Source organism: Natator depressus, chromosome 1 (assembly GCF_965152275.1).
Source record: "Natator depressus isolate rNatDep1 chromosome 1, rNatDep2.hap1, whole genome shotgun sequence".
NCBI classification, from domain to species: Eukaryota; Metazoa; Chordata; order Testudines; family Cheloniidae; genus Natator; species Natator depressus.
This window is the reverse complement of record NC_134234.1, coordinates 157,652,209-157,678,631: the sequence shown is the minus strand read 5'-3', so window position 1 is coordinate 157,678,631 and position 26,423 is coordinate 157,652,209. Positions and strand designations below refer to the sequence as shown.

Here is a 26,423-nt window from a genome sequence, read left to right as displayed (position 1 = left end):
ATGTAGCCTGTGCTGATGTCCTTAGTCCTGATGTCAATTTCAACACTAAGAAGGGCCGTATTACAAAACCACGTTAGGATTCATCACCTGGTCTCAGCGACTTGGATAGTGTGTTATATACGTACGGGTAATACAGACTCCAGGCCAAATTGTGGCTGTGCCAGGCTGGATGCTGTGGTGGGGAGAGGGTGCAAGAAGCCCTTTGTCCCTTGCTGCAGGCTGCCGTAATGGAAGAAGGGGCAAGCTAGCACCACTAGAAGCAATACTGTACCCAGAGTGCATTTCTAGGCAGAGTGAGGGCAGGCTCATGGCACCAGCCTGCTAGGATAGCTTCACTTGTTTAGCAAGGGCTACCTCTGCTCTTTCTCCCACTAGTGCCCATGCGACACTATGCCTCACAAAGCCATAATGCCATTAAGGTGGTACACCTCCTTCCCATACCCTTTCCAACTGAGCCTCTTCTGGCTTAACTGAGCCCTGTCTATATTTGACAGATAAAGCAAGATTCATAGCTATGATACCACCAGAGAGCTGTATTTCACATAAGTAACAGCAAAGCTGTGAAATATGACTTCTTGCCAGCTGGCTGGATGATTTTTGCTACAATATCCCGTATCTGCTGAATATTAACAGACACAATGCAAGTCCTTCTCATGTCCCTGAGGCACTTTATCCTTTAACCTCACTTGGTTTAGGATATTTTAATGGACATTTTATCTGATTATTACTCTGACTGCCTTGGTACCAGCCAGAAGCCCAGACGGGAAGAGGGAGAGAGGGCACTTGAAAAACACAGGGCCCGATTCTCTTCCTTCTTACACTGGTTTTGTACCAATATGGCTCCACTGACTTCAGTTACTCCTGACTAAAAGCAGTATAAGCAAGAAGCGCATCATTATTTTTAGATTGGCAGGAAGGGGGGGGCAGCTGTGCCTGGTGTCCTCAGCCATAAAAAATAGAAGCAAGCAATGCTCTAGAATGTATGAACAGGTCATCGGTCACTGTGCTTTAGTACCTGCAGGGTAGAGATGACTTCATCACCCACTTCCTTGGTGGAAACAAGATAGCGGGACATTTCAGGGTTAATGATTCGATCCTCTTTCTCCCAGCGGACTATGATGGGTTTCTCTCCATGTGCTGTGCAGCTCATCTCCTTCTTCTGACCCTGTGTTGCCAAAGTGGTGTTTGGATAGGAAGTGATCATAGCAGGAACTAAAAATCAAAAACAAGGCAGATCATCAGTGAGACAGCTACTCTAACTGAGGTCTGGCCTTGGAGTCTCAGGCTCAGCAATGCTCTTGATATGTCACCTGCTAGCACAAATACTTAGACAATGGTTTTATTTTCATTTTTATGTAATATCAGAAATAATATTTTAACTGAAGATGGTCCCGAGCCAACATCTGAGATCCAAACAATTCTTCCTACACATTAGGGAGCTAGGAATCTAGATTTGAAGCTTGAGTCCATCCTTATCTTTAATAAATTAAAATATGCAACGATTCAGAAAATTACTGTGAGCCGTAAGCAGTCAGGGACATGGCCTGTAAAGATGTGATGGAAGAACTTTACATTCAGTGCCATGCTACTAGGTTGAGATTCAGCAGAAATGACTGAGGATGACCAATGGAACATGCATTTACATTTCTATTTATTTATAAATATATTCTGCATTATCGTCAGCATTAAATGGAGATCAGGGCCCCATTAAGCTAGGAGCTGTACAAAAACACAAGAGACAGATGGCTGCACAGAGGAACTTATGATCTATGTAGGCAGAGTATATAATTATCATATGTACTGCACATGTTTAGATATAAAGCTGATGCTAAATCTATCCTGATTTTCTCCTACCATATTGAGTAGTCAGTTTTCAGTCTATTCACGCTAATTGTCTGCTGTGTTGGCTCTATGGGGCTAAGAAGAATAAAAAAGCTGTAAAATCTTACTTTTGTCACAATCTATATAAAGAAAATGCAATTTTCAAGTTTCATTTCAAAATCTACATTATGGCATAGATGTAATTATTTGTAGTGCTTAGAAGTCTTTTACTGCATGTCCTCCCCTCACGGTTCCTAAAAAAGACAGGCTCAGAACTGACAAATCCAAAACTGAACCTCTTCTCAAAATATCATTTCAAGAAAATCAGACCCTGAAATCTCTGCCTTCCTTTGACACTGGGTGATGCAATAAAACGAACCACAGCTGAGTGACTCACCAACAACAAGCACACAGGGGGGCTCGGTCAGTTTGTGGTTGCTGCCCTGCACTGTCTCTCTGCACTCCTTGTTCTGTTCTCGTGAGCCAGAAGATAACTGACATTTAGAAGACTCCTAAATTTTGACAGTAGCCTGATCACAAGAAAGGAGCAGCAGAGCCACTCAGAGGAACAGTGTGGCATCAGCTTTGGGTCCAATTGTATATGTAAGTTTCTGAACAACATGCTCTAAAGCAGGCCAGGATGGGCCGTGGAGCAATCAGACATGTAGCCCGTGGAGTGGAATCTGGAATGAACTCAGGGCCACTGCCTGTTCCCACCGCACACATTGGCCAAAAACTGAGCACTGCCACAAATGCTGTGATCTGCTGCTGAATATCACACTACACTCGCTCTTGGCCACCTATGGCTTTTCTACACAGCATTTTGGAGCAAGCCACCCAGCCTGTGTCAACAGCCCTGGGCTCGCAGGGCTTGTGCTAGAGCTCTAAAAATACCTGTACAGACAATACTTTAAGTTACAGCTCAGGCTGGACCTCAGGCTCTGGAGTCAAGGAGGGGTGTGAGCTTCAGAGCCCAGCTCCAGCCTGAGCTGCAACTTTAGCGTGCTCTCTACACAGATATTTTTAGAGTGCCAGCAAAAGCCCCTCTAATCCAAATTGGTTGACTTTGGCTGGGAGGCTATCTCCAAAATGGTGTGTAGACATACACCTAGACTCTGCTCCCTGAGTTGCCACCTGAGGGAGTGAAGGAGAAGTGCTTTATTCACTCACACATCTGGCTCCCCGCTTATGTGGAGATCATGGCAGGAGAGAAGAAAGAACCATTCAGTGATTAGAACCCAGCCTGACCTGCACTGCTGCTGCAGCATCAGAATGAGACCTTCTGAGGTCCTTCTCTCTGTCTGTCCGATAAGCCAGCCACAAGCCTCCTGCTTCTTTCCAGGAAAGGAGCAAAGCCTGCTTCCTTTTCTTCATCTTGGAGACAGGCAAGCTAAGTGTTCCCTTCTTCTGGGTGCTACCATCATTAAGCTGTTGTCTGAGCAGAGTGAGAAAACAGTCCCCATCCGAGGAAATGGACTGAAGTAAGTCTGCTCACTTTACACTGACAGGAAGTAGGTTTGCCCACAGATTAGATTGTGGGTACGATCTTGAAGGTGTGTCCTCTGACCTTGGGTAGGCTACCACAGGCACAAGGTATAAAAAATGGTGCCATGTTGTGCCTCACCCTGCTATCCAGTGTTTGGAATAACAGTGGATAAAAGCGTGCGGACATGAGTGTCAATGGATAAGGACAGGCAGATATGAGGAGTGTCACCACTGTAACGATGCTGCCTCTGGTGGGACACAACTGAGAGCATCAGTTCAGGACAAATTGCTTAGAGCAGGGCACTTACAGCCCAAACCTGGGTTTCCTTTATTATTAAGGCACACCAAGCCAGCCAAACAGAGAGGACTTCGGTCTCACCCCACTGGTTAACCATAAGTCATACAAGCAATTCCCTTAGACACTCCAGTTTCCCAGTATCACCACCAGTGCCACTCATTATGGGGATGAATGGTTATGAAAACCAATACCCCAGTAAAAGAAAAAATGTTCTCCAGATCCCAAAGGACCAAGCCCCAGACCCAGGCCAATATATGTCAGATCTTACCCCCAAATCACGCTGTTGCCAATCCTTTAGAATCTAAAATCTAAAGGTTTATTCATAAAAAGAAAGAAATATAGATGAGAGTTAGAATTGGTTAAATGGAATCAATTACATACAGTAACGACAAAGTTCTTGGTTCAGGCTTGTAGCAGTGATGGAATAAATGGAAGGCTCAAATCAAGTTTCCACAGCTTGGATGGGTCATTCGGTCCTTTGTTCAGAGCTTCAGTTTGTAGCAAAGTTACTCCAGAAGTAAGAAGCAGGATCGAAGACAAAATGGAGATGATGCAGCTGCCTTTTATATTCTCTGCCATGTGGAAGGACACCCCTTTGTTCTTACTGTGGAAAATTACAGCAGCAAGATGGAGTTTGGAGTCACATGGGTAAGTCACACGTCCATGCATGACCCAGTTCTTTACAGGCCGATGCCATTGTTTACATGTTAGTTTGAACATTCCCAGGAAAGCTCAGATGTGGATTGGTGTCTCCCAAAATCCATTGTCAGTTAAATGTTTCTTGTTTGGGCTCTTAATCTGCAAATTCCTTTCTCAAGAAGCTGACCAAATTCTTCACTAATGCTACTTAAAATCAAACACAGTGAGATACAAGCACATAGCCAATATTCATAACTTTAAGTACAAAATGATACACACATACAGATAGCATAATCGTAACCGGCAAATTATAACCTTTTCGTAGACACCTCACATGACAACTTTTGTACAATATTTGCTGCAAATATATAACAGTGGTTGCATCAATGATCTATACGGTCACAATTTATGTCACTAACATCACACCCTACTATCCAGTGTTTGGAATAACAGTGGATAAAAGTATGCGGACATGAGTGTCAATGGATAAGGACAGGAAGATATGAGGAGTCTCGGTGATAAGAGGCGATGAAGGATTAACCCTTTCAGATGCTCTGGACTGAGACTAGAAATGTTGTTTCACTGCCTCGGTCCTCTCCAAGCCTTGGAAAGTAATGAAAAAATAAATACCTTCCATGCAGGGGGGTGAGAGGGAGCACAGGAGAAACACAGTAAATTATTGTGATAATATGTTCATATGATGAACATAAAGAAAGCGTATGACAGAAATAAAATGTTAAAGACATGATTTCAGGTCTCCACTATCAGCCATTCAGGCAGTTAAAAACACAACTAGTACTTTTCCGAGTCAACCCTTACTGTAGGGTTGTTATGTATTCATGAATGGGAGGAAAGGGGGCCTGGGCAATTGCGAATAGGAATGATGTCCGTCACTCAGTTAAGATCTAGCCCATGCTGAAAAAGTTTGAAAGCTCTGTGTGCTGAATGGAAGCACCTTCCTCTGAATTGAATCAGGCCCTTTACTTGGAGGTGCCTGGGGGCGGGAATAGAGGGAGGACACTCTTTGCCAACCTCTCACATCCAGAGCTACTTCCACAGTACTGTTCTCTCCACTTCTATGCCTGGTGAGCCGGCCTCTTTCTGTCAGGCAAACAGTCAATTTGTTTCATTTAAATTTTTGTGGGTCTCAATTTCAGAAAGAAAATAGTGCCACTCAACTTGGTTCAGGGCCTTTCCAGTCTTTTCTTCCAGACTAAGCCATTGCTAGTGGACAGAAGAAGAAACCTTTTTTAAATGAATTACTATAATTGCTGTTTTGAAATGCTAATGTTTGGTGGCATGACCTTTTCACATGTCAGAGCTATTGATGCTTGGATATGACAATATGTCAGGATGCAGCCCTTTCCGTTAGAAGGGTTTCTGAACCATAACAAACCAATCTGATAATTAAAATGGTTGTGGAGCTGTTGGTTAGAATTAAAAAATGGATCTAATTACAGATGGGATTCTTAGAAAGGTTTTCTCTGAGATATGATACATTTACCAGCATCATTATGCAGTCTGATTACCTATGTCTTGTAAAACTGTTTGTATATTAAATCCTGATAAACTTTCTTACAGAGAAGTGTTCCACATGAAAGATTACTTGGAAGAGGAAACTGAGTTGAGAGGAATTCCTGCTTTCATAAAAAGAAGTGGTGGTCCCCATTTCTCCAGGAGTCTCACGAAATATAATACTGTATTGCTCAGCTGATTTATTTCACGAAAGTATGACTTTCCAACTATCAACAAGGCCATATAGTCAGAGGGTCAGCTTTTGGAGCATGCACCCATTTGCATCTAAACTTACAAATCACTAAATTAGGCATATACAGTTATCCAATTTATGGACACAAAGGTAGGTTTTATATGTGTACCTGGGGGCACTGGCACATTTTGGCCCTGGTCCTGAAACTTTGGACAGACAGCTGCACCTATGCTCTACATGTTGTAGGAAATGAAAAGGAGGCCCTTTGAAAATGTGGCTTACAAGTTCTAGCACCAAGTGTCTGAGCTTGCACCTTTGAATTTAGTCAGAGCGGGCATGGGGCTTAGAAGTTCACAGGCATTTTCTGTTTGTTGTAAACTATGCTCAGACAGTATTTCTACAGTAGTGTATGAATTCAATATTCACAAATTTGGTTAATCATGGAAGCTAGCAATGGAAAAAAACCTATTAAATTATCTAGTTGATTGATTCCCCTATCAGTATGGGATAGTCCCCAAATAGAGGTTATAGCATGATGTAGAGCTTAGTAAAAAGGGGAACAAAGAGGACCTGGGGAATTACAGACCAGTCAGCCTAAAGTTGATACCTGAATACGGGAACAATTTATTAAAAACCAGTTTGTAAGCTACTAGGGAATAATATGGTGATAAGTAATAGCTAGCATGGATCTGTCAAGAAAAATCATGCCAAGCCATCCTAATTTCCTTCTTCGACAGGGTTGCTGGCCTACTGGATAGGAAGGGATGCAGTAGATGTGATATAGCTTAGGTTTAGTAGGGCTTTTGACACAATCCCACAAAATATTCTCATAAGAAAATTAGGGAAATGTGATTAAGCTGAAATTACTTTAAAGTGGGCACATAACTGGTTGAAAAACCATACTCAAAGAGTAGTTATCAATTGTATGCTGTCAGATTGGAAGGATATATCCAGTGAAGTCCTACAATGGTCTGTCCTGGGTCCAGTACTATTATGTATTTTCATTAATGACTTGGATAATGGAGTGGAGATTATGCTTATAAAATTTGGAAGTGACACCAAGATGGGAGGGATTGCAAGCATTTTGGAGGACAGAATTAGAATTCAAAATGATGTTGACAAATTAGAGAATTGGTCTGAAATCAACATGATGAAATTCAATAAAGAAAAGTGCAAAGCAGGAGCGGTTGTAGCATGGATTCAATTGCACCCACCATGAAACCAAGCAGGCCAAACCTGAGTGGCACTGTGAATCTGTGTGCCAGGTCACAATGACTGCAGTGGGGAGCCCAGCCCAGTCCTGTGGGACAGGAGCCACCACTGCAGGATGAGGTCACTGTCCAGCTTCCCCTCCCTCTGGACTTCCCCTCCATACCGAGACAGGGTTAGGGTCGTGGTGCTGGGGCAGAGGGAACTTCCGTGGGTGGTCAGTGACCCCCTTGACTACAGTATAGTGCATCCATTGAATCAGGCAGCTACCTCTGCGCCTGGTACAAAGTATTACCACTTAGAAGGAAAAATCATATGCACAAATGCAAAAAGGAGAATAACGGGGTAGGTGGTAGTACTGCTGAAAAGGATCTGGGGTTGTCAAGGTTCCTCCCCCACTCTGAACTCTAGGGTACAGATGTGGGGACCTGCATGAAAAACCTCCTAAGCTTATCTTTACCAGCTTAGGTCAAAACGTCCCCAAGGTACAAAATATTCCACCCTTTGTCCTTGGATTGGTCGCTACCACCACCAAACCAATACTGGTTACTGGGGAAGAGCTGTTTGGACACGTCTTTCCCCCCAAAATACTTCCCAAAACCTTGCACCCCACTTTCTGGACAAGGTTTGGTAAAAAGCCTCACCAATTTGTCTAGGTGACTACAGACCCAGACCCTTGGATCCTAAGAACAATGAACAATCCTCCCAACACTTGCACCCCCCTTTCCTGGGAAATGTTGGATAAAAAGCCTCACCAATTTGCATAGGTGACCACAGACCCAAACCCTTGGATCTGAGAACAATGAAAAAGCATTCAGTTTTCTTACAAGAAGACTTTTAATAAAAATAGAAGTAATTAGAAATAAGAAATCCCCCCTGTAAAATCAGGATGGTAGATACCTTACAGGGTAATTAGATTCAAAACATAGAGAACCACTCTAGGCAAAACCTTAAGTTACAAAAAAGATACACAGACAGAAATAGTTATTCTATTCAGCACAATTCTTTTCTCAGCCATTTAAAGAAATCATAATCTAACACGTACCTAGCTAGATTACTTACTAAAAGTTCTAAGACTCCATTCCTGGTCTATCCCCGGCAAAGACAGAATATAGACAGACCCACTGACCCTTCGTTTCTCTCCCTCCTCCCAGCTTTTGAAAGTATCTTGTCTCCTCATTGGTCATTTTGGTCAGGTGCCAGCGAGGTTACCTTTAGCTTCTTAACCCTTTACAGGTGAGAGGAGATTTCCTCTGGCCAGGAGGGATTTTAAAGGGGTTTACCCTTCCCTTTATATTTATGACAGGGGTTATAGTGGATCACAACTGAATATGAGCCAACAATGTGATACAGTTGCAAAAAAGGCTAAAACCATTCTGAGGTGTATTAACAGGCGTGTCTTATGTAAGACATGAAAGGTAATTGTCACACTCTACTTGGCACTGGTGAGGCCTCAGCTGGAGTACTGTGCCCAGTTTTGGGTGCCACACTTTAGGAAAGATGTGAACAAATTGGTCAGAGTCTAGAGGAGAGCAACAAAAATAATAAATGTTTTAGAAAACCTGACCTATGAGGAAAGGTTAAAAAACTGGACATGTTTAGTCTTTTAAGAAATGAAGAAGGAGGGGTGGGGACACCGGGGAGAGGGGGACGGAGGGCTGAAAACAGTCTTTGAATAAGTTAAAAGGTTCTTATAAAGATGACAGTGATCAATTATTCTCCATGTCCACTGAAAGTAGAAAATGAAGTAATCAACTTAATCTGCAACAAGGGAGATTTAGGTGAGATATTAAGAAAAACTTTCTAACTATAAGGATAGTTAAAAACTCTGGAACAGGCTTTCAAGGGGGTTTGTGGAATTCTTATCACTGGTGGTTTTTAAGAATAGGTTAGGCAAACACCTGTCAGGGATGGTCTAGGTTAATTTGGCCTTGTCTCGGCACCTCTTGAGGTGTCTTCCAGAAATTTGAAAAAACTCCCAGTGTTTCTAAACTTAATTTGTTCTATTTTCTCACCAGAATGAAAACAAAAAACAAAAGTTTGTTTCAGATTGAAAAACACCCAACATGAAACGAAACCATAAAACCTTTTTTTTTCCCCCTTCCGTTTTTCATTTTGCTTTGTTGTTTTAGGGTGTTTTTTATTTGAAACCAAGAAAAAAAAAACTGTTTTTCATTTTGTTTTGTTTCTGCTTTTTTAAACTCTTTTTTTGTAATAAACAAAGCTAAATTTCAAAATGAAAAGTTTCAAAATGAAAACTCAAAACATTTAATTTCAAAATGGTCTAAATGAACCATTTTGACTTGTTTGAAAAAAAATCAATTTTTTTCAACTAAAACTATTCACCAGATTTAATCTGAATTCATTAATATTTTCTCTAGTAGCATAAAACTGATAACAAGTATCTCTCCCTCTACTCCAGACTTGTAGTTCAAGAATGTCCTGGACACAAGTCTGAGAATAATTTAAATACTTGCTGCATGAATTTAATTACTCAAACATTAAATCTCATATGGCCTACAAAATGAAAGGGGGGTATTTTAAATGCTTAACTCAAAAGGGTCAGCTTAATAAAAAAAGCTTTTGATATTTTCAGAATTTGAGTAGAGCGTTTTATAATACTAATATTTCTATGAGTACTTAAAGTCCAAAACTGATCTTTTACATCAGAGGTATACATAAGAATCTTAAAAATACATTGGGTGGTAGCACGTCTACCAATTTGCATGTCTGAGTCACAATCTGCTTTCATGGCAACTATACATTGCCCCATACATTGAGCTAGTGGCAAAGGCAGAATTTAGCACCGTATAGCTGCAAAAAGTGTGAAGTTTGGCTTTGAATTTGAATTCCCTGAGCTTCAGGGAAATTTGTTTTTGGGGTTTTGGGTTTTTCTTTTCTCTAGTTTTAACTGTGCCAGCAAACAGCTAACTAACTGATATTTCAATGCCAAACCAAACTCCATTCCTATCCTTTTTCCTTTATAAAAAAAATTGCGATGATTTGGGGGAGTCTATCTATATGCAGCTTATGAATTCTGGTTGATATTGGGGACCTTCTGTGTATCTGTGTCAGACTGCAAACTCTATTTTGAATGCAAAGATTGTTTTCTGTTGTCTTTTGCCTCCATATTGAAACTCACAGGAGATAACAGGACAAATTCTTGCACCTGGCACATGGCTAACAATAGATGGTCATTAACCTTTGATGATTGAACATTCAAATGGAATACCCTTGGACAAAGAGATGGCTGCCCCCAGTGAACACCAGTTTGTCAAGTCTGAACTTCAGGGGTGAGGTAACTAAGCAACGAATCACCTGACTTTGATCACCTGATGAGGCTGCCAAAAGGGATTGGAGGTTCTAAAAGAGAGAGCCTCTCATTGAATATGGGATGGTGTGGGGGAAGAGTATGTGTGAAGGGATACTGACTGGAAGGATCAGAGAGAGACACTCTATGATTCAGAGGAGAAACCATGAACTGCAGGACAGCAGTCAGCAACACTGCAGAAGACTCTGACCCAAGTCCAAGGAATGTTCCAGGATGGTGAGGGAACCGAGGCAGGGAAATGTTTATAGGATCTGTGTATCTTTTATTTTTTCTGGATCTGTATATCTTTTGTGCTCACTAATGTAAATAGTAATTGTGTTTAGAAATCTTTGCAAAGCCTGTGTATGTTATGTGCTACACCTATCATGTGTCCCTGAAAAAAATGAATGGTAAAACCACAGTGCACACAAGGATACAGCTGTGGGAGAGGGTTTGGTGAAGCTACTTGGGGGGTAAGCATGCCGGTCCTGGGGCAACTGGGCCATCTGGTCCTGTTTTGTTAAGCAGTAACAGACACAGAGCCTGTGTCCAGGAAATGTGCCAGAGAGGCCAAGGAAAGAGACAGCGTGACAGTCTACTCAGAGCAGGGGAAGCTTAAGGACATGTGGATGTGGGACCCAGACACAGCAGTCTGTGAGTGTCCAGCAGAGGGAGTGTTACCAGGGCTGTCTGTGTGACACAAGTAAATAGATCATAAGAGACAAAATATTCAAGCAAACTTTCTTAGAAAGGACACTAGAAAAAATATATAGGAAGAAATCATTTTATTCTTTACTGACAACTATATCCTTCCTTAGCCTCCATTTCCTCTAACACAGTCGTCAGCACTGACTCTTCATTGCCATAGCAAGGATTCGTATAGCTACATATTTCCTTTCCCTCCAGAGCTGATTTCTTACTCTCCACAATCTGTTTGCAATGATCCTAGCCCATAAACTCTCCAAGACTCTCCTCTTATTCTCCCTCCATGTCAAAAGAAGATCTCTGGTATCAAAGCCACATTCCTAAGACTGCATGTTTCTCTTTCCTTCTATCTTTAACCTACTATTGTTAAGTGGTGTAAGTAGCTTAATTCAATATCTTGGTTCTTTATTGACAAACCATCTTGAACAATCTATTTAATAAAATCAATAAAATATATTTCTCAGTAGAATTTACTTCACCCTGTTGGCTTTATTGGCATAAGAAATGTGCTGAAACCAAAACCCGAAGCCAAACAACTGAATGACATTAGGAACATTCAGACTGAGATAAACAGACTGTGGAACAAACTCCCACAGCATGTCATCAAGGTCAAAATGTAGTAAGATTCAAACAAGAAAATTTATATGAATAACAAGAAGTCATAGTAAATACTTACTTTTAAAGTGTTTTGGAAGGGATATAAAGCTTCATGATTCAGGGCTTAACCAGCTCCAGTTATTAGGATTTAGGAGAAGGCTTCCCTGGGGGCCAGATTACCCCACTTCTGCCTACTGGGGGGTTCTTTGCATAGTATCTGTTGCTGTGCTGACCCCTGTTGAACCTAGGATTGTGGACAATATAGACCATAGGTCTGAGCCAGTATGATAATTCATATCTTCAAGATCTGAATTTTGCCGTATGAGCCCAGATCTGCTGGTATATATGTAGTGAGGGTTCTGTGTTTAAAGCTGGTCTTCTGCCTGGAAGGATGATGGTTTAATTTTTTATGTCAACCACTTATCTTCTCCTTCCTTAAGTGGATATTGTAGGAAACAACTTCCCTGGTAGAGATTGTTAACTTCCCCATCCAAAATCAAGGTGCAGAATTCAGTAGAAGAGATTACTATTAAAAACTGTTGAATTGATTCAGATAAAATAAGAACTTACGCAAACATCTTACACCTAAATCTCAAACTATACTGAACCTGGATCTTTACTGAGTTTCAGTAAAGTTTGTTAACTTGCCTTTATTTCCTCTCTCTAATGTTTGTCCACCACTGTACTTATTATTTCATCAGGAACTGAAAATGGACGTATTGATTTACCTTTAGAAAAGCTATTCTTATTCCACACCAAGGAGGCTTTAATAAGTTAGGATAAGCTTGAGATAACCATCTGAGCCAAACTTCTCAATCTTTTTAGAGTCACCCAACACAAGGCATTAGTAAACTGAAGTGAACCTGGCGTGAATTCCACTGAAAATCTCTTTATAAGAAATTTGCAACGTTGTGAGTTTTTTCATTTTTTCTGTGTTTAGCTGAGTTCAACCAGGTAGTTAAATACATCCACCAAGGAAGAAAAATTCTAAAAATACCTGCTCTCTGCATGTATAATGAATAATTACCACCATAGTGAGCCTCCAAGCAGCAAATAGGTGCTATATTCCTCAGGACTCCTAGAAGCTGAAGAAAGAACTGTTGATGGGATGATAGCACTTGCAGGCTCTCTATAGTACGATGGAGGAGCAAATGTTGTTTGCCCAATTCTAAACCACCTTTAAAACTAGGGTGACCAGATGTCCCATTTTTAAAGGGACAGTCCCATATTTAAGCCCTCCTGCAGGTGTCTGACTTTTTCTTTAAAACAGGCAAATTGTCCCATATTTTCTGTCTCCCCTACATCAGTACTGGTGGGTCCTGCTGCTGGCTGGATCCCTGCTTGCCAGCCACCCAATGAGGGGTCCAGTAGCCGATGATGGGGGTGAGTGTGCAAGGCTGGTGGCGGGGCGAAGATGCAGCATGTAGGGCTGGCCACTCCCCCTGCTGGTCCGTCAGTGCAGCCCCCGCTGCGTGCTGGCTCTTGGCCAGCAGGGCCCTGCCCCTTGTCCTGTTTCTGGCTGGCACTGGGTGCCTGCTGCAATCTGCAGTGGTTGATGAGTGCGGGCAGGCGCCAGGCAGTGGTTGGCTATGTGTCACCTCTGCTGCCCACCCATTGGCTACTTATGTGCTTCCCCTCTCGCTGTCCTCTCCCTGCTTTGCCCCTTCACCTCCCCAGCCCTGTGGCTCCTCCATATCCCCCCCCGCCAGTGGAGCGCACCCCATTCCCAGCACTGTGCAGAGAACCAGCCCCTGGTCAGCATGCTCAGCTCACCGACAGCCTGGCCAGCAGGCTCCTTCCTTCCCCCACTGCCTTTGGCTGGGATGGCACCCCAGGAAAGCCCAAGACCCTCTGGCCTAGGGTGCTGGCGAGGAGGAACTAAGCTCTGCATGTGCCAAATCCCCACAGTGCTGGCACGGGGAAATCTCTCTGTCCCTTAGCTAAGCTCTGGAGTGGTGGAGGGAAGTGATTTCCAGCCTGTTCATGCCCTGACCCTGGAAGCTCCACAGCAGTGCCCCAAGCAGGGACTTAGCACCCTCTGCACCCACCCACCCCGCCCTGGGTCCTGCCCCCAGGGAGCAAGGGGCTGCTCTGTCCCCTAGGCACCCTCCTCTGCTGAGCTTCCTCTCTGGCTGGGTTCACTGAAGCCCCTGCAGTCAGGTTCCCTGGGCCCTGGTGCACAATGCATCCTGAGGGCTTAACCCCTTCCTGCCCGTGCTGTTGTTGGTGGCCAGCAGCAGCCTGGAGGTGTTAGCTGCCTTTCAACACTGTGCAGGCAGGAAGGAACAAGGTGCTTCCAGCTACATGGGAGCGGTGAGGGGGAGGGGGAGAAGGAAGAGATGAGCTCTACAAAGACATAGGCCAGGTCATCCCTTCCCTCTCCCCTGCATCTGGAAGCAGCTCCTGTCCCTTCCCTCTCGCACAGTGCCGAAAGGCTGCTGCTGGCCACATTCTGGTGTGAACCCTGGCAGAAATCTGGGGAGGGGGGGATGTAACCCTGCATGCCCCCCCCCCAATGTGTTGCCTTAGGAAGATGCAGTGCCAGGTACCAGGAGAGGCGGGTCCACCCAGGAGCCCAGCCAGGCATGGAGAGTGCTGGGCAGGGAGGGTCGCGTCGGTCGGTCACACACCCCCCCCGTGTGAGAGAGGTATACAGGAGAGTGTGTGTGTCACCCCTCCCCATGTGTGGGGGGCTGTTAGGGGTGTGTGTGTCACTCTTCACTGTGTGAACCCGAAAGCCTTAAAGGTAAGAGGTAAATAAAAAGAACCCAACTACGCAGGCAAAATCTTAAGACACAAAATCAGGAATATACATTCCATTCAGCACAACCTATTTTACCAGCCATTTAACTAAAGGAAATCTAATGCATTTCTGGCCAGATTACTTACTAACTTAACAGAACTTCTGAAGAGCATTCCTGACCCGTTCCCGGCAAAAGCATCACACAGACAGACAGACCCTTTTTTCCCTTGTCTCCTCATTGATCATTTTGGTCAGGTGCCAGTGAGGTTATCCTAGCTTCTTAACCCTTTACAGGTGAAAGGGTTTTGCCTCTGGCCAGGAGGGATTTTATAGTTTTGTATACAGAAAGGTGGTTACCCTTCCCTTTATGACAGGTTTCAGAGTAGCAGTCATGTTAGTCTGCATTTGCAAAAAGAAAAGGAGTACTTGTGGCACCTTAGAGACTAACCAATTTATTTGAGCATAAGCTTTCGTGAGCTACAGCTCACTTCATTGGAGCATCCGATGAAGTGAGCTGTAGCTCACGAAAGCTTATGCTCAAATAAATTAGTTAGTCTCTAAGGTGCCACTAGTACTCCTTTTCTTTTTCCTTCCCTTTATATTTATGACACATGGGTTGAGGTTCTGCTACTGACTTCTGCACTGCTGCTGGCAGCAGTGCTGTCTTCAGAGATGGGGAGCTGGAGAGTGGCAGCTGCTGGATGGGAGCCCATCTCTAAAGGCAGACCCTCCGCCAGCAGTAGCGCAGAAGTAAGGATGGCATGGTATGGTATTTCAAATGTAGTTATACCTGGGTAATGTCCACTAGACCAGTGCTACTCAAAGTGCTGGTCTACGGACTGGTGCCATCGGCTGACGGTCAGCGGCACCTGGGACCCAAGGCAGTGCGTTCTGCTTACGCCAGCTCCGCTCTGCTCCCCACGCGCTGCCCCGCCTCATGCTGGCTCGACCCTGGGCACCGCAGCAGCAGCTGCCAGCGACTCTGCCGCAGCTGCTGCCATTGGCAAGGTCGCCCCCCCTCCTCTCACCCTTATGCGGTGGAGAGGGAGAGGCATTGCCTGAGCTGCAGCGTGCGTTATGTATGTGTGTGTTTCCTGCAAGTTGTGCCATCCATTCATGCTGCCCCCCACCCAGCCCCGAGCAGACAAAGCCCATGGACACACTAATAAGGAGAAGACTCATTAATCTCTGGCAATGTCTTGGGCTTGGCTGCCACCCCCTCTCCTTTCCTCACCCCTCCAACCCACTCCAAAAAAAAAAAGTAGCCCCTTGATGCTGGAAGACAGTTTAGCGCAGGTTTGGGGAGAGAAGGATTAATTATTATTGTTGGTGTTGTTGCTACGTGAAATTTGACAGCATCTGCACTGATCAGCGGAGCTGGTGGAGGAAAAGTACACTGCAGCAGGTTATCGGGTGGGAGCAGATAAGTCCCCTAAAAAATGTCTGCCAACTTTTATTATATTCATTATATTGTTTCCGATATAAATTAATATTACTACGAATGTTCAAATAATATTTTCTTGGATCGTAAACGAATAATAGTCATTTTATATTATCCATACAGACGCACAGCCTTTCAGTCAGTCTTCAATGTATTTAAATGGGAACATCTCCATGAGTACACCACACTCCCATTCCAATTAATACAGTGAAGAATATTAGTTTTTCTGATCTGATGTGCTACGTGCCTATCCGAATACGACAATAATATGGCACAAATATGGTACCGGTCCCTGGCAAATATGGTACTGGTCCCTGGAAAATGTGGTACCGGTCCCTGGCACAGTGGAAAAAAAATTTGCTGGTCCGCCACATCAGATAGTTTAAGAAGCACTACACTAGACAAGATGTTTTCAGTCTAGATAGTAGGAGGGGCTAGGGGGCGGCAGGGGAAGGGCCTATTCGGGGCAATGGGCCAATAGGAAAAAACAATAGGCCTTAGGAGAAACCACATGGTGAGCCTTCCTGTGCAAACAGCCTGTGAGTAATGGCTGCTATGACTCTACATGGACATGTGATGATCCCAGATGTCTCCAGACTCCATCTTGGGATGTCACTGTTTTTCCACAGACCGGTCTGGGAACCAAACTTTGAAACAAAGTGTTCCTGCTTTATGTTAAAGCTATATAAGGCAGGGAGTGACGTCGTCTGGGGTTTTTCACTCCGCGCCCAAGAAGACTCCTGGAAACACATCAGGAAAAAAGGCTGAACTGGGGGAAGGGATTTTTAGCATGTGAATGAAACATCTGGAGATTCCAAGCTGTAAAGCCCCTAAATAATATGCCCCTTAAGAATCTGCAGCCTCCTTGTATCATCTCTTAGGGTAAGAATCTGCTATTCATATCAAATCTATTTAGTATATTAAGTTTAGTTTGCATTTTTTATTTATTTGCTAGGTAATCTGCTTTGATCTGTTTGCTATCACTTATAATCATTTAAAATCTATCTTTTGTAGTTAATCAACTTGTTTTTGCTTTATCTAAACTAATGTGTGGGAATCATAACTCAGGGGCAGAAGGCTGTTGCATATTCCTCTCCACATTGAGGGAGGGAGCGAATTTTATGAACTGACGCTGCAGTTCCCTGTGCAGCGCAAGACAGTATAATTTTGGGTTTATACTCCAGAGAGGCAGAGTGCCTGAGGAGCTGGGAATAGCTTTCCCATGCAGGGGCTGGTCAGAGAGCCTGCTTGTAACTGCAGCTGGGTATGTCCATACCTGTATGTATGCTGGTGAAAATGCAGGCTGGAGGGCTTTGTAGCTTGTCACAGCAGTACAGTGTGAGAGGGAGCCCAGGCTGGTGGGTCAAGGGGCTCAGTGGTACCCCAGTTCCACATGGCACCCTGGGGGGAACCAGTCACAGGGGTTTTTATGTACTTCTGTAACTATAATAATATGAACAATTTAGCATGAAGAAGAAAAGAAAAAATGTGAATGAAAAAATAAATGTATTTAAAACTTATGCAGGAAAACTTAAGGGTATAGGGAATGCTCTCCTAGTGATAACACGCACAGCAGATTTCACTTTAGCTAGAAAAAAACATGTTTTTTTCAAAACTGAAACACCCTTAAAAATAAAAGAATTTAAACATCAGGAAGAAAGTTCACAGTTTCTAAATAGTTCTAAATAACACCAAAACTAGATCAACTGGTTTGCCCATATCTACTAATTAATTCCCATTAATTAATTTCCTTTCAAATACAAATAACCCTATAATATCCTACTAGTAAACCATTAAAATTTGCCATTTCATTACAAATTTCCCTGTTGGTAGAGACTAAGTTTAATACATTAGCTTCCATCTTTTAGAGACCTGAATTCAGATACATACAATGGCCCCTATCTAGCAAAGAACTTAAAGTCAATGGAACTACTCAAGTGCTTAAAGGTAAGCATATGCTTACATGGGTTGCTGGATCAGGGTCTATACAACAAGTGAAAATACTCGTCTCGTCTTAGCCCCCACTTGGTTCACATCATTTGACAACCCTGGAGACACCCAGGCCTAGAACAGAAATAACGTTGCCTGTCATGACTGACAGAGCTGTGTGAGCAAGATAGCAATGTGGCTGGTTCATATTAATAGAGCCCTGCAAACCTGCAGATATCAGCGTTATATCCGCAGATGTGGCTACCCATGGATCATGTTTGCGAATCGTGGATCGGATGCAGATACAAATTTTGTATCTGCGCAGGGCTCTACATATTATTACTATATGAATCGCTCACTTTTAAGAACACTAAATTCACTCTCACAAATAAATTAGAAAAATCAGCCCTATGGTATCTCACCAATTCTTCTGTAAATAGTGCTATTTCTAAAGGAAGCAATGACTTACAATGGAGCTTAGCAAATAATGGAAAATATTTTCTATTAGTATTTATTCAAATTTGAAAATAAACATCAGTGTGACTGCTTTTTGGATCCTTTCATATTTACTTGTCATGAATACTGAAAATCAAGCTTTTTTGGCACAAATACTTGCAAAAAGAAAATTTTAAGCTCAAATATTTGAATAGTTGTTGGAAGGGAATTTTACATTGTATATCTTATTATCATGTTTGGAATGCACCCTGAATTCATGATATAAGTAATCTATTTGATGAACAGAAGCAATGCAAGGTGACTTATGTAACTAATCAATGTGGTATGAATTTCAAAGTTCAAATAGCAAATATTTTGGAATGAACTGTTAGTGAGGTATTAATACAAGGGGAAAACAGTACAGATAATTTCAAACAAATAAATGAGAATTTTGCAATCTGCTCATGAACCTTGTGCAAACAGAAAATGAGGGGGAGTCTGATGAATTAATTCTTCAGTATGAATTATTCACTCAGCTTTAGTTTAGAGTTCTTCACTGAAATGCAGGAGATATTGCAATGTGTATGAAATTAGTTCAGGCCAGCTAGTTAGCGGGTTTTTTTAAATAATCAAACCTGGCACACAATAAGGCCTTTCAGCCTTATATTTACATATGTAACAGCACTTGTTAATTGACAGATCCCTTGCACCTAGTTTAGGTTTCATTAAAAGTTCTCTCTATTAGCAGGATAGTTGTCTGAAAGTAATACTTGTTGAGAAACAATGGCACATTGGATGAAGGATAATAGCACAGCAGGGATCTTGTCTTCATATTTGTTTATATAGCACCCAGCATTTTAATAACACCATATAAATAATAAACTACAACTGTAAACACAAATAGAGTTCTTGTCAGTGACCTTGTAATCCCAAATCAAAACTTTTCTTACCCAAAACTTTCTGATCTGTAAAAACTGAAGAGTTAGGGCCTGATTACTCTGTAACCTTAATCCTTATGAATGAAATTATTTCTTCAGCCTGGAATTAATAAACATTCAGCACATTCTTAAATATCATCTCTTGGCTTACTACAGTTATATAATGAAGTTACTTGATAAAACTATTACTCAAACATGTGTTTCCAAACTAGAACAGGCCTTATTTAATGCTAAGCTTTAAAAAGAATGACAATGTTTTGAACACTAGGCGGCTTCTGCAGAGCCTCATGAGATGATTGAATTTGTCAGGGTAAAGGCTGTGAACATTTAGGGTTCATATCTTATTCACTCAGAAGCAGTTTCAGGTCAAATTATAGGAAAAGGAGTTGATTTATTTTGCATGGCAACTATGAATTTTAACCAAAAGACACATTAATAACAAGGTTTTTTCTCTCAATTCACTACAGGCAAGTCTTTCCCTTTTCCTGAGCTTTTTCTTGCACTCATTTTATATGCGTAAACTGCTGTCTGCAAATAACATACCAGAGACTAACCGTGCTTATATTTTTCATTCTTTCTCTCATCTGCCATAGTTTTCTGAAATGAATGTGACTTGATTCTGCATTGTCATGTGTGTTCAATTCCCATTTTGCTAAGTGAACTTTCTAATAACCAACAGAATGAAAATGGAAAATGGTAAGTTGACAGCTTAGTTCTCTGCAGTGAATTATAGTAAAAGCCTGAGGAAATTTGTGAGAAATTGTGATAGATCATATGAGACTCTGTGAGATAAATATAATCGAAGCTAGACTAATAGCTAATAAGAAGAATAACTAATTGGAGATTTATAAACAGTTTATTTTTATTTTAGTATGATTCATGAAGAATTGGACAAAGACCATCTTCTCCATGGGAAATTAATGAGCATTATTATTACACTACAAAAGATAGATTTCTCAAAAATGTATTGGTATTTGAAATGTTCATCCACTAAGAGTATATTTTCTTGGACCCTTTTTTATCAGCTTCATTAGCTGGTGTGCAAAAGTTAAATCTAAGATCATTAGAAATGTTACAGTAGTTAAAAGTAGTAGTAGATTATTCTGAATGTTTTCCCCTTTGCTTTGATCCTAAGTTAAATTTAGTGCATGCACTGAAACACCATCAGGTTATAATGTTAAATAACAATATATCTGTTACCACAATTTTAGACCCATTGAGTTTTCAAATTTTTGTGGCTTACCCTTACAGATTATAAATCGGTAAAAATCAGCAGAGGTCATTGGGGAGACTTCCTATTTACTCTCTGATTAGTTGCCATTCCTGAAATCTTCTGTTTGTGTCCTTTGATAAAACCAGAACTGTTTACAAATTAAACAAAACAGGGGCAGAAAGTCCTTGGAAAACACAAGCTTTTAATCAGGAGGTATTTTATAACCATGCTGCTCTCAGGGGCTTTTTAGATTTTTGAGCCTTGTGAAGTGACATGTGTAAATGTCCCTCCCAGGGGAAGAGAAGCAGGCACTAATTGAGGTATTGAGGGGTTTAAATGAAGCAGAAACACACTAAGAAGCTCCAGCTCCAACAAAAATGAGTGCTGCTGAGCAATGCATGCTGGGACACTAATGGTTTTCATTCACTGCTCGTTCATGCAAGTAAGTATACTTTTAAGCACGGTGACTTGGGTCTATAACAGCACAGTTCTGAGCTAAAAAGCCATGAAATACGATCTGCTGAGGTATACAAAGTAGAGCTCTGGTAGAAATAGTCTAGTGTTGTTTTGCCTTTTCAGAATGAATTATAGTTCTAGTGCACAGATTGGTAGATAGCATCTGATACCATGGTGATGGCTGCAGCATAAGAACTAGAATAGAATCGAAGCAGGATATATCTATTCATATATATTTGTGTGTGTGGTACATACACAGAGACAAGGTGGGGGAGCTGATATCTTTTATTGGCCAATTTCTGTTGGTGAGAGAGACAAGCTTTCGAGCCACACAGAGCTCTTCTTCAGGTCTGGGAAAGGTACTCACAGCAAAATAAAGATATTACTTCACCTGCGTTGTCTCTCTAATATTCTGAGACCGACATGGCTACAACTACACCGTATGACACAGACAGTAGATAGAGCTCCTCTGCATATAGCTAGAAAGATGTGTTTATACACACACACACACACACACACACACACACACACACACACACTCTATATGCATGGTTGTACATACATACAATCAAGCACTGAGTCTAATTTAGACAAAAACAAGGAGATTCATGATATCAATAAATATGACTTTCTGAGAAGGCAAGACAGTAGAATCATCCCTAGTTTGAATGAAAACCTAATCAAAGTGCTGAAGACATTGTATTTACACTACCATGCATCTATCTTGCTTCTCCAATCAAAACTTTAATATTGTCCTTTGCTCCAGAGACCATTTGGGGAATTAGGCAGGCAGGTAGGAATCCTGACTAGTGTTTGGACCAGCTCCGTGGCTGAGTATTAGCATCATCCACTGCCAAACAAAAAAACCAAACTGGAATCCTAACTCCCTAGATGTTTTGCCCTTTCAGCAATATGTTCATCTATGGCTGGTTGGAATGTCAGAAGTTTCTGCATGGGAAAACGGACCCCTGAACTATGGTATGTAAAAGGAAAAAGTTCATGAAGAATGGGGAGCCTGCTCAGGGAGTGAGAAACTAGGCTGCCAGGTCTAAAAGCAGATAGGTAGGTAGCTGTATTTACTGTGTGTACAACATTTTATGTAGGAAGACCTATGCAAAGTAAATGTGGCATTAATCACAGGGATAAAAACCACCTAGTTCTTGCCAGTTGTAAATTAAAACTGCTTAACTGAATATGATTTAACAGAATCTTTTGGAGGATGTATATGTGACCCAGAATGGAGGAAGCAACAGATGACCACAAAAGGGTAACTCTCACTTTTTTTGCCTAAATCTGTGTGAGAGCGTAGAATGGCTTACCTATCCCTTTGCGATAGGTGGGCAAGCCTTTTGTATAGTCAGGGTATGTATAGCGTACTGTCAAATTTAAGGCCTAGGTCTTTGTCTTCAAGGCAGTCAGTGAGTTGGGCCCAGGATACCTAAAAGATCACCTAAAGCTCTAGGATGAGGACTGTGGCTGACACGTCTGACCCTCAGACACCATTGCAAAGAGTTCTTCTATGAAGCTGAGAGATCTTTCTTGCAGACCAGTCCAAGAACTAATGGCTACAGCATCTCAGCTCCATCTCGAACTTCCTCTCTTTCCAGTCTAAGTACAAGGTGCACTTCCTCAATTCACACCACAACATCTACACAATAAAAGTGCTTTAAAATAAAATAATTTAAAAAACCCAACTTTGTATGGAATATTCCTCCTTGGGAGAGGAAGGAAAAAAGAATGAACCACATTTGACAGATGTTAGTCACCTCCCTTAATGATTTTATGAAAGATGGCAGATGAGGTGATGGGCGTGCCATGGTTTAAGAACTAAACTAGAATAGTAGCAAGACAGCAAGAGGTGCTCAGACACTGTACTGATGACCACTACATAAATACATGGCAACAGAGATACAAACTCTATGGCCAAATTTTGCTATTGATGATACAGAACTTGGTATTTACAGGTCCAGATCCTTGCACTGCCATCACTTTTTGCCACACTCACAGCACAAAGAAGCCATAAAGCCAGTGTAGCCAGCCATAGGAGGCTTGCTCCCAGTGTAGTGAACTCTTCCAGTGGCACCAAGCCAACACAACAGGCTCTATGACACACACCCTCCCTGAGCCCAGGGGAAAGTGGCATGACCTGGGCATCCCTACATGCTGCTGCAATCTGGCTGTTGTATGAAGCCCTTGGGGCCAATGGAAGTTAATGCAACTTAAAGCAGCTTTATGGCTGCTCTGACTTATTCTAAGGGACCAACCTGTCCAGTCATTTGAGGATTGGGGGAGCACAAAGCCATGTTTGTATTCCTCCTCAGTTGCACTGTATTCTCCTGGGTGGTAGTTGATGCTTTGGACCAAAAGGATCTGATTTTTTAAAAGCTGTTTTTCATGGAGTCAAATAACTTGGACTAAGGATTTAAAATATCTTGAAAAGAACAGAGGAAACCCCCATCACGCCCATACCTAGTATTTCCATTATTATAAGGATTTTTGTTTTCAGCATAGTCTGAAAAGAAATATGTTTCTACTTCTCTGGAGACCATGTTTATCCCTGGGCTAAAGAAAGGCATAATAAATTCCAGTGCTTTAGGCTGGAGTAAATTATAGCTATCAATCTCATGGAAAAAACACATGGTAAAAGACTCCAGACCCCTTTTTACCACCACTAACTGGCACATTTCATAAAATCTATGAAGACCTTCATTCATTTGGTTTATAGTTTCCTTTAATGTTTTGCTTTAAATGAATGCAAACACCTCCCCTTCCAAAAACACGTCAATGTGCAGTGAACAAGAATGGCAATAGGGATATCTTAGCTGCATGCAAAGTAAGAATTGAGTCATGTCATCCAGCATGGTTTAACACACGCTTTGTAATAGGTACTGAATATAATTAATCAAGATAAACCACCTGCTACAATATTATATTAAATGAGGACTATATTTTAGCATGACTTTTGATCAAATTGTCAAAATTTGCCATCTTGATTGCACCCACAAAATGGATCTACCCATTGCGTATACAAAACCCACACCTCAGCACTGGTTTAGGGTCAAGACTGCGAGATGAGTGGCTGATCCATTCTAGTCAATGCAAAGCCTTGCTCTGGCCAAACTCCCACCCCCCTCTCCCCCTGCACCTAACCAAACTTCCCCCAGGGTACTGGAAGGCTGTCGTGCCTAATGGAGCAGATTTGACAGTGTGGTGCAATGGCTGTTGTGTATGGTGGTTGTGCTGATGGTGAGGTTTGTGTCTCTGGGTGGAAGAGTACATAGTATGCACTGTTAGGTGCCTTAACTTTTCATTTCCCTGCTTTTCAGGTTGTGTGTTAAATATGTAAAGTGGGCAGCAACTTTTACTGACAGTCTTTTTGTATATGCATTTCCTCAGTTTTTTAGACTTAGACAGGATGTCTAATACAGCAGCATAAGTCTGCTTTCATGAAGCACAGGATCTCCTTGAAAGCACCCAGCTGGCTTAGGCATAGACCTGCTAGAAAAACAATGAAAGAGTGTCATGAAAATGTAGTTAATTTTTTCTCTTTACAGTTGTCATCTACATTTTAATAGAATTAATCAAAATTAAAAAAAAATGACTAGCTCAACTCCAGAGCCCCACTCCTGAACTGTCTGGACACTTTCCAAAAGATGCTGAACCACTCAAAAATGATGCTGTTCACGTCAGCTGGCGTCTCCAAGTGGGTCAGCTCAAAGTGATTAATCGTAACGATAGCTGATGATGATCTAAAAGAATTGGTATGAACATCAGCTCTTTGTTCATCATGGCAGTAGGACATCACCAACCAAATTGACTAGGCCCATATAGGGCATGGAGATGGCATTAAAGCCAGAATGAAAGAACTCAAGAAAGTCACAGTACTCGAGTTAATACTACAGGTGCCTTGCCATAACCTTATCAAATAGCCTGGTTCAAAAATGGGAGCTTAGAGTCAGAGCAATCGTTGATAAGACTGTCAAGTAAGGCATTTCTCGGCGGTAGGAGGGTGTCTATCAATGGGTTGCATGAGGAAAGTTCTGCCATTGCTCATAGTGAAATTGTTTAGTCAAGAGACAGAAGATGTTGGTCTCCTGTGTCATCTATCAAGTGGGTATGGAATGAATACTTCGTTGGTAAAGACTGTCGTTATCACCACTTCTTGATTGAGGCACAAATCTTCTACTTATTCATCAGGAGAAAAACATGTTCTGTTTATTCATTCAACAGTTACAACATGGATGGCAGCAATAGAAGTTTTCCCCATACCTCTTTGCTAATGTGTCTCAGCTATTACTTGTACAGTCCATCTGCTGCAAAGTGTTTTTGGGTATCCAAGTCGAATCAGTTCTAAGCCTCCCTGTTTAACATGCCAAATGGAGAGCTGACTGTAACAGTTAGCTTTGTTATGTAGAAACCTGTCTACTCGAAAACTGGACTGAGAGCACCAAACAATTGTCAGATATTTTCATTCACCACTAACCTAGTCAGATTCAAACTGGTGACCTAGAGGGAAAAGACTACTTATTCCATTATCAATCTCCAGAGCCACCAGTTCTGGTCCATATTAATACTCTGACACATGGCGACTGATGTAACCCATTAGAGTAAATCTACTTAGAATTACAGAAACCCGCTTATAAAGAATATTTATTATCTAACAAAAGCTGCTTATCTAATAAGGATTGCATGATAAGCAGAGCATAGTGTATTTGTTTTAAATCTCCACCCTGCACCCTGCAGTAACTAATAACGAATATCCTTCTATAACTAACAAGAAGCAGCACCACCAATTGAAGGCATTTAGAAAAATGTGGCAGAACTGGAGAAAGGAATAAAGCTATGCATCATGCTAGTGAAAAGAGCAGTGAGGGATATCATTTAATTCTTTATTGTCCAAATCTTCCTTGCCTTACTCATGCAATATAAATCATATTTTATATGTAAGGTTCCTGTAGTCCTAGTTACAGTTGATTGGGAAATTACAAAATTCACTGAAAAACTGTTGACATTTTGAATTTATATGAAAAGAAAGACTATTTTTGTGAAACATTTCCCTAAGATTCCATCTGTTTTTGGACAGCTGCACTTCCTAGAACAGCAGTTCAAACTAATTAAAGCAGTGATACTCAGACTTAGGCTCGGGAGCCACAAGTGGCTCTTTAATACGTACAGAAACCCTACAACAAATGAACATTTTTTAGGTTTAAAAAGTCCAGCACTCGAACACAGGGAAATGACAGAATTTAGGCTTCCTGAGAAACCTTAATTCAGCCCCCTTGTGCCTACACAGTATGACACAATCTTTAATTGAATGATCACATACTGTTTGTTTCACAGAAACCCTGCCTCCTTTGGTTTGCAGGATGGACAGTGCTCAGGCAATGACTCAGGGGTAGGTAGTAAATGAGGCTATTTGTAGGACTCCTGTCTCTTTTGCTTGAGAAGTTCATGGATATACGCTGAATAAGACAAAGAAGTGCAGGAAGACAAAGG

General features: G+C 41.8%; 1 protein-coding gene across 1 annotated transcript in view; it reads right to left on the bottom strand.

Annotated features, from left to right (window-relative positions):
* DSCAM (DS cell adhesion molecule) overlaps nt 1-26,423 on the bottom strand; it is a 607,252-nt gene that overhangs the window by 137,955 nt on the left and 442,874 nt on the right. Inside the window, exon 12 of the mRNA XM_074969783.1 lies at nt 1,016-1,212. Within this exon, the coding sequence (XP_074825884.1) occupies nt 1,016-1,212 (197 nt within the window). The remainder of the gene's footprint in view (nt 1-1,015; nt 1,213-26,423) is intronic.